The sequence below is a fragment of the Heteronotia binoei genome, chromosome 4 (genome assembly GCF_032191835.1).
Source record: "Heteronotia binoei isolate CCM8104 ecotype False Entrance Well chromosome 4, APGP_CSIRO_Hbin_v1, whole genome shotgun sequence".
Lineage (NCBI taxonomy): Eukaryota > Metazoa > Chordata > Lepidosauria > Squamata > Gekkonidae > Heteronotia > Heteronotia binoei.
The window spans coordinates 86,683,853-86,696,435 of NC_083226.1; the positions used below are offsets into that span (position 1 = coordinate 86,683,853).

General features: G+C 40.5%; 1 protein-coding gene across 3 annotated transcripts in view; it reads right to left on the minus strand.

Moving 5' to 3' along the window:
• CDC42SE2 (CDC42 small effector 2) overlaps positions 1 to 12,583 on the minus strand; it is a 125,360-nt gene that overhangs the window by 24,554 nt on the left and 88,223 nt on the right. For 2 of the 3 annotated variants that reach the window (XM_060235504.1, XM_060235506.1), the window contains one exon: positions 8,497 to 8,811. In XM_060235504.1, coding sequence (XP_060091487.1) covers positions 8,497 to 8,550 — 54 coding nt within the window. In that variant the 5' untranslated portion in view covers positions 8,551 to 8,811. Of the gene's footprint in view, positions 1 to 8,496; positions 8,812 to 11,446; positions 11,467 to 12,583 lie in introns of those variants that run through there. The other variant, XM_060235505.1, reaches the window with a different exon arrangement.

Here is a 12,583-nt window from a genome sequence, read left to right on the forward strand (position 1 = left end):
GTTCCTGCTGGGCTTTTTCACCTTCATTTTATATTCACAACAACTCTATAAGTTAGGCTAGGCTAAGTGTTATGACCCTTTTCACATTACCATTCTAAACTTATTATTCACTGCTGGGGCCTATTTTGAGTAAAGTGTACAGGGACAGGGTTTCATAAAGTGAATTTCATTCTGTTAATGAGCTATCTCTGAAGCACTCTGGCCATTTCAAACAATGCCACTTTCCTCCTGCCCTTTTTCACCCCACAGGCCATCTTCCTTGGCATTTTTTGAACATTCTAAGTTGAGTGATATAGCATTATAGTGGCACCACTGAGATGGCTGGATTCCACTGAAATACATTAAGAGTCAGTGAGATTGCAACTGTTGTCACCTGAAAACAAGAGGAAGGAAAAAGTTCATTGGACAGCAGGTGCTCAGGACATCAGTGACTGGTGTGACAGATGCTGCTAACCTAAGAAGGTGTCAGTGGCAAACATCCTGACGTTCACCTATGCATGCCCAAACACAACTGGATGGTAAGTGACTTGTTGCCGAGTACCACAGAGCACTCCCCGATATTTTCTCCACAGGAATAGAAGGGTGCATATGGGTTTCTTAGTGCTGAAAGTGATACTTCAGGGTTTCAGCAATTTCTAAGGAAGTGGTCTTAGACATCTGCAAATTGTCCAGCCAATTTCCATCAATCCATGTGGCCATTGCAGTGTTGTTCCACCAGTCCTTCCTGTGTGGTTGGACCCACCAACAATGAAGGACTGTATGGGCTGCAATGAGTGGTGCCCAGGTTCTACAAGATGCTCTCCATCAATACCTGGGAGGACACACCACTCACCAAATGCACCCTAGATCTCTGCATAGACTGATAAAATGTAACTGTGCTGTTGTTGATTATCATAATCACCAGCACCTCCAGCAGAAGTTGAACAACAGTAGAGATGGAGACCATGATTGAAAGAACAGTAGCCTCACAGATATCCAAACAAATACCTCACCAATTTCAACCCACAGAGAAGAAGTTTGCCTCCCTGAGATATAAATCTCGTGATCCACTTGGCAAGAAGTCACTTACCAGCCAATCACGTCTGGGTATGGATGGGTGAATATCAGGATGTTTGCTACAGATACCTTCTTAGGTTAGCAACATCTGCCACACCAACCACCGATGCCTTGAGCACCCACTGCCCAATAAGTTTCTTCCTTCCCCTTGTTTCCAGGTGATATTTCCCCATCATTATGTCTAGTTTGGTTCTATGTAAAGCCTAATGACACCACACATGTACAAAAACATAAAACAAAAAAATTAAAATACTTGACTGATCATTTATAGGCCAGGAGTCCTGGAACATGTTTAACAACTTTCTGTCATATGAAACACCCCCCCCCCCCAATAAATTGGACTTAGTATTTCTTTCAGTCACTGATAAGACAAAACTTGGTATGCAGCGATGGCCAATGGTAAACTGTACTGAAATGCACTCCATCAAGAAATTCTTATAATTACAGAAACGCTTCTTAATAAAATCACAAATCTCAGTAACCTCAGTGAATGTACGTTAATTTTCCACTCCTGTTAGCAAGAAAACTCACCTTGAATAGAAATGTAAAGTATTTCTAAGATGAAGGAAGAGGCAGATCCAAGAGCTTTTCAACACAATGGATTATAAATTATTTCTACTGAAGTGGAAAGAATATGCTTGTGCTGGACATTGTGCCTTCTAAACTATTTGTACTGTTGATCATGATCTAACAAACACTTAAAGCAAGAAAGTTAAACAGTGAAAAGGGCATGGTTGCTGCAGATATTGTATTCTGGATTACACTGGTAAAAGGTTTAAAATATTGAATATGATAAAAGGATCAGGCAGAGAGTCTCTGCATATTGATGATGAAAAATGTGTACCTCATATATTGTACATTCCTTTGCTATACTCTGGTTCTAGAAGGATACAATGTATTTATGACACTTTACAGAAACCTGCTGGTTTTTACACTAAACTTGTATATATGGCAAGGAAACCCGCACCACCTGAACAGCTCTGCATTTAACACACAAGGGAGGCTTGATCAGGACTCACCACCATGTCCTGAGGAACCTTCCTTTCCTTTTTTTAAAAAACTATTTTTTGTAACATCTAGCCTGATAAAGAGTTGTAGTGAATTCAAAGCTTCCACAAATGTGTCTTGGATTGCCAGCCACAACCAGTTAGAAGAGGGAGGCACAGCTAACATGATGATGTTAAATAAAAGATAAAGATAAAAATGAGGTATTCAGTACTAGGGGAAAAAGACGGCAGTAGTCAAGGTACAGGAAGAGAGTCACTGATCGAAGATGAGAACGAGACAGTGTCACTGCTAAAGAGCATGAAAAACTGCTTTGCTTGAGCTCAAAGACCAAGCCATCTCATGGACCTGATTGTCTGCTGAGTAAAATTGTCAGATTATTCTCTTCCAAAAGCATCCAATCGCTAAATTGAAATCTAACCTTTTACTTTCCAGGTAGTTTGTTTGTTCGTGTTTTTATAAAATGGCCTTGATTTTGAATCAGCTAATATATTTTGTGAGTGAAGACCTCCCATACTGACTCTGCATTGCTGGGCCATAACGTTTCTCCCCCTCTCCCCAGCATATTAACACTGAAGAGTTTAAAATATGCATCCTCTAAACTGTTTATACAATATGCCTTTATATTATGTTGAGTTATTCATCACATGATGAAACTAGTAATTTCAGGCCATGCTTGTTAAATAAACAGGAATGCTTGTCAGATGATTCCAGAAAATAGCAGATCGTTCAAGAAGCATGTTTAGACTCGATGACAGAAGGGAAAAATCCTTCCTCCGTTTAAAAATTCTCTGCAATTTTTCTCCTGTTTTTTCTATTTAAATATTTTATACCACTTTTCCATTTATGAACTCCCTTCTTCAACAGAACAAAAATATGTTCAAAAACCTATATGGAAACACCGCAGGAGCCTTCTATCTAAAATGCACAAGCCTAGTAACACAGAGCCTCTATCCTGGTGGGTTTTTTATGTCAGGGGAGGAAGCAGAGAAGTGAAGCTTGCCTGAAGGAGTAGGAAGAAAAAAAGCAGCTCGCGGTAAAGAGAGGAAGGCGGCAGGCACACAAGCATCACATACTTACTCTCTCGCGCTCTCTCACTCTGTGCAGTCGCACTGCTGCCCCTGCCCCTAAACATCCTCCTTGTGTGCGCATAGGGCAGTGTGCACTACAGCAGCAGCCCAGCAAGTCGGATCATTCCAATGCCACCTCCTGGCCACCAGAGGCGCTGGTGTCTGCCTGACATCTGGAAAGGGGGGAAAAGAACCAGGCAAGGTTCTGCAGCCAGGAGGGGCTGCCGGGCCCAGAGGTTCGTCCAATTGGTGCACAGATCACTTCCCCACTCCTAGATCTGCCCGTGCTGTTTGCCTGACACTTACCTCCTGTGCGGCCTGGTTGCTGAACAGCCACAGACCAGTACTGGCCCACGGCCCATGGGTGGAGATCCCTGACCTACAAGCTCAAATCAGCTCAAATCAGATTAATGCAACTACAGCTTATTCTAGATCAGGGGTTGGTGTTGAACTCATAAGGGCCAGATCTGACATAAATGAGACCTTGTCGGGTTGGGCCATGTGTGTCATGAAATGTATTGCCAGGTAGCAGAGATATAAACTTTATAAAGGACACAGACAAACACAATTAAAGATTCCCCCCCCCCAAAAGCTTTAAATAAAATATGCTTAAAAGATTAGCACTCTTGCAATATTTTATTTAACAGTCTCTGATAATGAAAAAAGCGAGAGAGAGGGAGAAGGAAGCAGACTTGCTCGTGGGCCTGACAGGAGCCCTCTGGGGGCCTCATTCAGCCTCTGGGCTGCATGTTTGACACCTCTGTTTTAGATAATATTTCTCTCCCCCTGGTCTTGGGAAGCAGGCCTTTTCTTTCTGACAGATAGTCCCTTAGCCTAAAATTGACTCATACCAACAACAATGGACCATTTATCAGAAGCATAAATGCAGGGGTCAGATTCTACAACAAACCAAGATGCCACATACATTCAGACAATACAGTACTATTATAGGACCTAAAATAATCAGCTATACATTCTTGGACTTTCCACTTGTTCATTCTCCGATGCAATTTATGCTATTATGTGTTAACATTACTTTTCTGCTGTCTACATAGAAGGAACAGGTCAATCACTATATAAAAGAATGGACACAAATCAAACATTCTCCTCATTATTTGGAAGGAAGTTCCGGAGGTCATCTCCTGTAGACTGATCCTGAAATACAGATGTCACTCAAAAGAAAAGCTGAAGGCCCAAATCTTACCTCAAGTAACAAATTTAAAAGCCTATAAATCAGGGGTGGCCAACGGTAGCTCTCCAGATGTTTTTTGCCTACAACTCCCATCAGCCCCAGCCAGCATGGTCAATGAATGGGGCTGATGGGAGTTGTAGGCAAAAAACCGTTGGCCACCCCTGCGTATAAATGATTGTTCTTAGAAAAGGATTTCATATTCCTGCTACTGAAAACTGTACTAAAAATACCTTAAAAGAAACATAGCAGTATGTAATAAACTCTGGCACTTTAAGTGATACCTCCTTATAAACAGACTATTAGAAAATAAGTAAGAAAGGGGGGAAATGACTATTTCAATTTGCTGAGCCCCTGAAAATCAACACAGGAAATATCTGTGCAAAGATCAACCAACATGATGAAATATTAAAGCTCCATGACAGGATACGTGTCAGTAGTTACAGCATGAAACTCTTCCTCTTAAAAAAACAAACCACGTTATTCATCTATAGAGGGGCAAAAAGTTGGCCTCAGGACAACTGATAAAGGAAAAACATCTTAGGTGAAACCTATATTGTACCACAGAGAACTATGAAAGATTTATTTTTATTCAGTCATTGACCATGTTTTAACCTGAAACTCTCCAAGGCATTTTACAATGTTTTATATAAAATGTATATGTGTATAGATATATGTATATGTGTGTGTATAGATATATATATGTGTGTGTGTATAGATATACAGATAAGTGCCAATAAATCAAAACTACTTTATATCAACTTTTAACAGTGCCAATTATGAATTTATCCCCACCTTCATTGCTACTTAATTCCCTGATCCAATTCAAGTGTTCTCTGGCAGGAAAAGGCAAGTCTTAAAATCCATCCTAAAGGCCTTTAGAAAAGTGTACATTCTCAGTTCCTGAGAGAAGAATTCCACAGTTAGGGAGAAATGGCTAAAATTGTCATCTCTAAACTGCCAGTCCCTGCCATTGCATTGCATTGTATTGTATTGGTGAGATATCCACTATGGCTGCAACTCGGGGAAAAGCCCCCTGTGCCTATCATAAACCCTGGGTTGGCTTGGAGGCCACCTTTCAGGTTCCCAGGTTAAAGTCATATAGGGATCAATGTCAACATCTTGTACTGAGGAAACAAAATGGAAACCAGTGCTGAGTACTAGCTTGATGACATTACAGGTGAGTTCCATTAAGTATTCTCATTGCCAAATTTTGAATGAAGTGAAGTTTCATAATCTTAGGGCAACTCTGTTTAGAGCATCATGGCTGGCTATTATTAAGACACGTGTGACTGTCACAATGTGGGCTTTTTCTTTTTCACCTTGGGAACAATTCTCAGTAGCTAAAAAGTGTTTTGGGCTACTTCCACACTAAGTACAAAAAATGACTCTAAAAGGACCTCCAAGCTATGATTCCAATCTTTCAATAAACCAAAGGCCACGGAACTCAGCATTTCAGAACAACCCCATCTAGCACCTCCACACCACAGAAGACTGAAATCATTCCCATACTGAGCCTCCCAAACCCAGTCTAGCCAGGTTGACAAGAAGGATGCTATGGTTAATGATGTCTAGCAAATTGGTGACAGTGAGCTGCAAATGGATCTGGAGATCAAACTGTAAAATTCTCTTACTACCCTAAATAGAATTGCTAGAAAGCTTTGGGCACACATAATGGTGGAAATGATGTATTGTCACTTCGCTGACATCATCACCACAGAGAAGGCCTTCATATGCACACTAATCTGTATTTGTCCAGTCTCAGTTTTCCTCCACTGCAACTCTAGCAGTCTTACCTGGTGCTTGGGTATCCTAATTTCACTGTGAAACATGGCAAAATGTTTTTCTCTAGTTTATTGTCATTTCCTTTTGTTGGGACAGCTAGGCTTTGTAGTTTGGTGAATGTATGGGCAAGTTCATATATAAATAATGTGACAATGATGATTAACAGACAACAAGGTCTCAACATGAGAGCTTGCAGGTACCAAGGTGTCTGTGGATGGCTTTCCTGATGCCTGCCAAGTGTTTTAAGAGAGTGGCTGTGGCTAGGTGAGACTTCTGCTCAGCAGGTGCTTCTGCCTGAAATGTAGCAGAGTTATGGATAACCTCCCTCCCTGACATAACTTCATTCTTCCTCCTTTGATATTAGGACTGCCAGGTCTTCCACTATGAAAGCAGCTATCCTTGCCCAAGTGGTGGTGGGAGGAAAAAATTAGTTTTACTATAGGGGTTCTGGTGATTCCTAGAGCTACCTCATGTCACCTTGGGATTTCCCCTGAGCCTCCTGTAGATTGCCAGACACACTGCAAGCTCTGAAGCCAAATTTAACTTCTCAAATCACAATTCAAGAGAAATCAACCTGCTTGAAATAGACCACTATCCCCACAAATAGTCCTTTACAAGAAGTCCTTATTATTGTTAGCAGAATGCCCGCAAATTCATAGTATTCCCATGTCCCAAGACTAGCATGAGCTGTGTCACAAAAGTAAGTACAATGATTATGGTTATATTACTTACACATCTTGTTTTATCTCAAATGAATGTATTATCCAGAACAATTAAAGTTAACTGAAGTTTACTGTTAACTAGCGGTAATGTTCTGTACCTTTATGCTGTGATTGAAAGTTAACAGCACAATACACACAACAAAGTTTTATCATCAACTGTGTAGCATTATTGTTTTTCTATAAGAGTTATATGCACTTAAGAAAAGACAAGCTTCTATTGTAAGGATCACATCATTTTGCTGCTGAGAATGTTTTTTTTTAAATGTTGTGAGTCTTGAGTATTCAATCAGGTGGTGATTCTCCAGAAACTTGAAGAGGTACAATCCAAAGACCACATTTTGTGAGCATTCCTTTTTATATATTTATAGTTGGATACAAGCACTATTTTAGAGTATTCTTTCTTCTTAGCAGATTAATCAGAGTTACATTATTTTACAATAACAGTAGTGTAGGCGGCCTTTCATGAACATTCCTAAATTCTAGCTACCTAGACATACCATCACACTTTCCACTATTCACTTCACTTTTTGTTGTAGTTCTACTCCTAATTTTGCCTTCTATATCTTTTTCCCAATGTAAATAAGTACTGAAAAGCTTCCAGTGTTCCATTTAATTTGAAAATTGAATTGAACTGATAACAGCTCCTCCTCTAACAATTTTTGCATCAAACAGATTAGTAACAGTAATTGATAAGGCATTTCAGACTATATAATCTGTATGCATACAAATCTATCTTCCCCATCTATTTCTGTTGCTATGACAGATGGGGTGTACAGCTTTCAATTAAGCCGATTCATTTGGCTCTATACGCATGCTCTATACACATCCAATACAGCAATGTTTATTGGATGTCCCATCTTGTTGATTATATTTGATTTACACTACATAATCTGCCTTGAGTCTCAATGAGAAAGATGGACTATATATAATATAATATAAATAAGAATATCTACACTATTGTACTATTTCGAGTGCAGCACTGTATCAGAGTAAGGAATGATGTATGCTGTCTACATATTTGAAAAACATTCTCCATTCTTAGTCAGAAATTAGGATAAACGTGTAGCTAATATGCACAGTGAAAAACTAGGCATAACTTTAAAAGGCAGCTGCTGAGTATGGGCACTACACTGCATCCGGGAGAACTGGGTTCAAATCCATGTTACCCCATAAAATTCACTAAATGATTTTGGGCAGTCATTACCTCTCAACCCTACCTACCTCACATAATTGCTGTGGGAGGGGGAGAGAAGCTGGTGTTCCATTCTGAGAACTTTAGAAAAAGGATGGAATAAAAATGTAAATATATATATGTTAGTGCATACAATCTAACAATATTTTTTGAAAAGCAAATGCACTACAAATTTTAAAATGTTTGATTGTACTTCTGTGCATTCCTGAAAATCCCAAGACTCCAAACCACTGGCTGTCACACCGGACCACTGGCTTCCCATAATGCATTACAAGCTACAGGTACCATGGCATCAAGGTGATTTTATGCTTAACCATTATTAGTAGCCTAGTACATCCAGGACAGCATTGCGGTGTGACCACTTCCGGTTTCCACATAATTTATTAACTCACATGCAGAGAAAAAAATCAATTGATTATAATGAATGTAATGAACTTTATTAATTGACTAGAGAACAAAATTAAGATTTATACTTACAGGTTGAGGCTGTTCTGCAATACAGCAGTTGAAACACAACCAGAACTCACTCATGGTTAACAGTTCAAAGTGCAAACCCCCAACACAAGGAGCAAGACACAAAGCTCCAAATCTGGGTGACAGCAGCACTTTCAAGTACTTAAATCAAATGTGCTGTGGTCCAACAGAAAATAAATTAGAATTTCTTCTGTTATGCTTTTCCTTCCACAACACAATATAAATTGATGCAAGAGAAGCAGTCTTGACTCAAGGTATTGTCCACAACATCATAAAAATGAGAGGTTTTCCTTCAGTTCTTGGATTGCACACAGTAACCTAGAAAAAGAAAAAAAAAACATTTGAGTCTAATTAATTAAAATCCTGCTAAAAGTCATAACTTAAAGAATTTTCCAAGGAGTAACTCAATTTACAGAATAACTAGTGTTCTACACTATTATATAGAGAAGAGCTGAAAATGAAAGGCCCCCCCCCCCTTTTTTCTGTAGTAAAGTCAGTAAAGAAAAAATCTCAGTACACCACAGTCTGAATGCCATCTTCCTGCTCTCTTTTTTTTGTAAACATTATGAATTTAGTAATGCTTATAAGAAGGCCTTCTAAATGAATGTTTTCTACATGGCATTGCAACATAAAATGCTTGGTAAAAAGTCCTTTAAAATAGGTCTCGTTTCTTAATGTAATCATTCCTGGGGGGACCCGCTACACATCACTGCTGTCAGGATACCTCAAGACAGTTAAGCAACCCAGCCTCGTTTAACAGCTTAATTCAACAAATGTGGTACTGTTCTAGCTTACAAGCACCAGCATAGTTTGCTTCTGTTACCCTGCTGTTTTAAGTAACATTATTTTCAGAAAAGAAAAGAAATGCCTGAAGTACATCTCATTACCTTAAAAGGTTTTAAACCCCTGCAGTGGAAAAACTGACAAACAAGACTCATGAAAATGAAGGATTAGTTAATCTCTAACCTGAAAGGGTTATACTTTGAAAGGGTAATGCAGCAATATTGGAGTGCTTTCACTTTCCTCATCTGGCATACTACCTGCTGTGTCAGTCCTACCTTGTAAACCACAGCCAAATTATATTACAAAGACAGGTGGATAAGGAACACTAACATGCAAAATTAGGATCTATTTGTGACATTTATATAACATTATTAGTCTAAGTCAAGAATTCTCAAGTGGAAGGGGATCTTCCACAAAGAGGTTACAAACTGTTTTTACTAGCATTATAAGTTTTTTTTATCTTCCTCTTTCTCACCTCAAAAGAGGTATGCGTTATGGGTGATAATGGATAATCATTATGTGTATTGGTTCCATGTTGCATTTGTCTACGAGACGAGACAATTTTTATAACATATAACATCCGGAGGGGAGGGGGGGAATGAATGTTCCCACAGAAAAGTGGAACATACATATTTTAAAAAAAGAAATACAGATGTGGGGAAAAATTCCTTACCACATGAATTAGGGATAAAGTCAAGGAAGTGGAAGATACATTCCCAGGGAAGGAAGGAGGAAGAATGCAAACTTTCTGCTCAGCCTCCTAGTCTGAGAAGTGTGGATAATTGGTGACGCAGTGACTACAACAGATTTTGCCTCTTTCCTTTCCTCTACTCCAGAGTTTCCCAAACTCCCCCCCCCCTCCTGGTTCCCGTGGCCCGGTTATTTTTACACTTCTCCTTCGTGACCCACTAAAATTTGGGGGTGGAGCCAGGAGACTTAGGGGGTGGAGCCGGGAGACAGGAAATGATGTACAAGTCTAAAACTCTTGCAATATTTTGTTTAGAAAAGGGAGGAGAATGGTGGGATTTTGAAATACAATTTTAAAAATAAAAAATCAAGGAAAAGCACAAGGATCAAACAGCAGAAAACTAAAAATATAAAATGCTCTCATCCTGGGAAAACATGAAATGGCAGCCTGGGAAAACATGAAATAGCAGGGAATTTCAAGCTTCTCTCCCTCCCCGCCCCCCAGGTATACTCATATTAGCAATGGCAAGGAATGAAGGAAGGCAAGAGACAGAGGAAAAGTTTGACAAAAAGAAAGAAAGAAAGAAAGAAAGAAAGAAAGAAAGAAAGAAAGAAAGAAAGAAAGAAAGAAAGAAAGAAAGAAAGAAAGAAAGAAAGAAAGAAAGAAAGAAAGAAAGAAAGAGGGAGGGAGGGAGGGAAGGAGGGGAGAGAGTTGGAAACAATAGAGGGGGAAAAGAAAGAGAAAGGAAATACCAAGGAAGGAAAAGGGAGGGAAGGAGTGAAAGAAAGGAGGGACAAAAGGAAGAAAGGAAAAGAAAAACAGAAAAAAACAGGATGGGAGCAACTCATCTTTAAAACTGCTGACTCTTGCTGCGCAAGCGCCTCCTCCTCCCTCCCTTCCCCACTGCTGGTAAATTTCAGGCTTTGTAAAGCTCCCCCTCCCCTCCTCTGCGAGGAAAACAGAGCTCAGCTAACTCAGCACTGGGGCAGGCTGCCGGCACTTCGAATGGACCGCGCCTGGAATGGGTGGGCGGCTGATCCCTCCCCCACACTTCCTGGTCTGTTCAAAGTGCTGGCAGCCCAGTGCTGAGTTAGCTCAGCCTCATTTTCATCACCGAGGAGGGGAGGGGGAGCTTTACAAAGCCTGACATTTACTAGCGGTGGGGAAGGGAGGGAGGAGGAGGCGGGGGCATGACACCGTTGGGGGGAGGCGCGCGGGGGGGGACGGCCAGGGGACAGGAGGCCCCAGGGCCTGGCATTGAGCCCTGCATGCCCTGGTGCCGGGTCCCGACCTTGCAATTGGGAAACAGTGCCCTACTCCATTCTATTGACAGTAGATTGTAAAGAAAACTTATTTCTACCTACCTATGTTCAGCACAAGTCACATTTCTAGAAGACAGAAGGGACTAATATGACAAATCTGTAGCCAGTCCCTTTTTGTTTCTAGCCTAGTGAAATTTGCTTGTGGCCAACTGCAACACACATGAAACCTGGAAAGCCTGTATTGGTTTCCATCTTAAGGTCCCAACATCTGCCAGTCAAGCACACCATCTTATTTCTGAAATGTCCTGTATAAATTCTGCTATAAATCATAACCTAATTATATGGAACATAATAATCTTAGGTAAGATAGAGAATTATTACAAGATTCCAAAAAGGGATCATGGGGAGGTACAGCATATTTAAGTTCTTAAAAATTAACTTTTATTGTTTTGGAATCCAAGAAAGTAAGACGCTTATATGCAGGAAGCAGCAACTTGACATTTCCAGGCTCAGGACAACTAAGAGACTACCAGATGCTAGTATTGGGGACAGGAAAGGGATTACAAAATTTGGGGAGAAACAGGATCACAAAAAGACCACCTGCAAAGGGTTTTTTTAAAAAGAAAAAGAAAGAAAGAAAACATGCCATAACTATCTAGTTCTAGGGGTCAAAAACAGGAGACTGTATAATTCACAGTAAAACATGATTTTTAAAAAAATACAACTCAGATATTAAACTTAATAGGAGCTTAATGTTCAATTGGATTCCAACTGTAGCTTCTGCATGACATCTTCACTATTCAACTTTGTATTCTAAAATGTCTTTAAGTCTTATGATTTTGAGATAGAAGGGAAATGCATTAAAACATAAAACAGCATATCTAGGCTAGGCTGTCAGCTTCCAGATGAGGGGCTGGAAATCCCACAGAATTAAATCTTTAGACTATATAAATCACTTTTTAAAAAAGCTTATTTATTTAAGCATTTATTTCACCTCTTGGAGAAAATGGTTGCTTTGGGAGGTGGACTGCATGGCAGGCCTGTAGCCACAGGGGGGCCTGTGGAGGCACTGCCCTCTGACTTCCAGGCAAGGCCCCCTCCTGGAGGGCAGCCTGCTTCCCCCCTTTTTTGCCATGGCTGAGCCGCCAAAGTGTCATCAGTGGTAGCTGGAGCTGGGAAAGCTGAGAAGGGCACAGTGCACTGCAGCAGCAAAAACAGCAGGTGGAGAGGAGAGGAGAGGAGAGGCAGAGGAAGTTGTGTGGAATGGGCCAATGAGGTGGGGGGATGGATGGAGCTGCTGGCTGCAAAGTGCTGAGGTGGGGCAGAGGGAGGTGGAAGGAAACCTGCTTGCACGCAA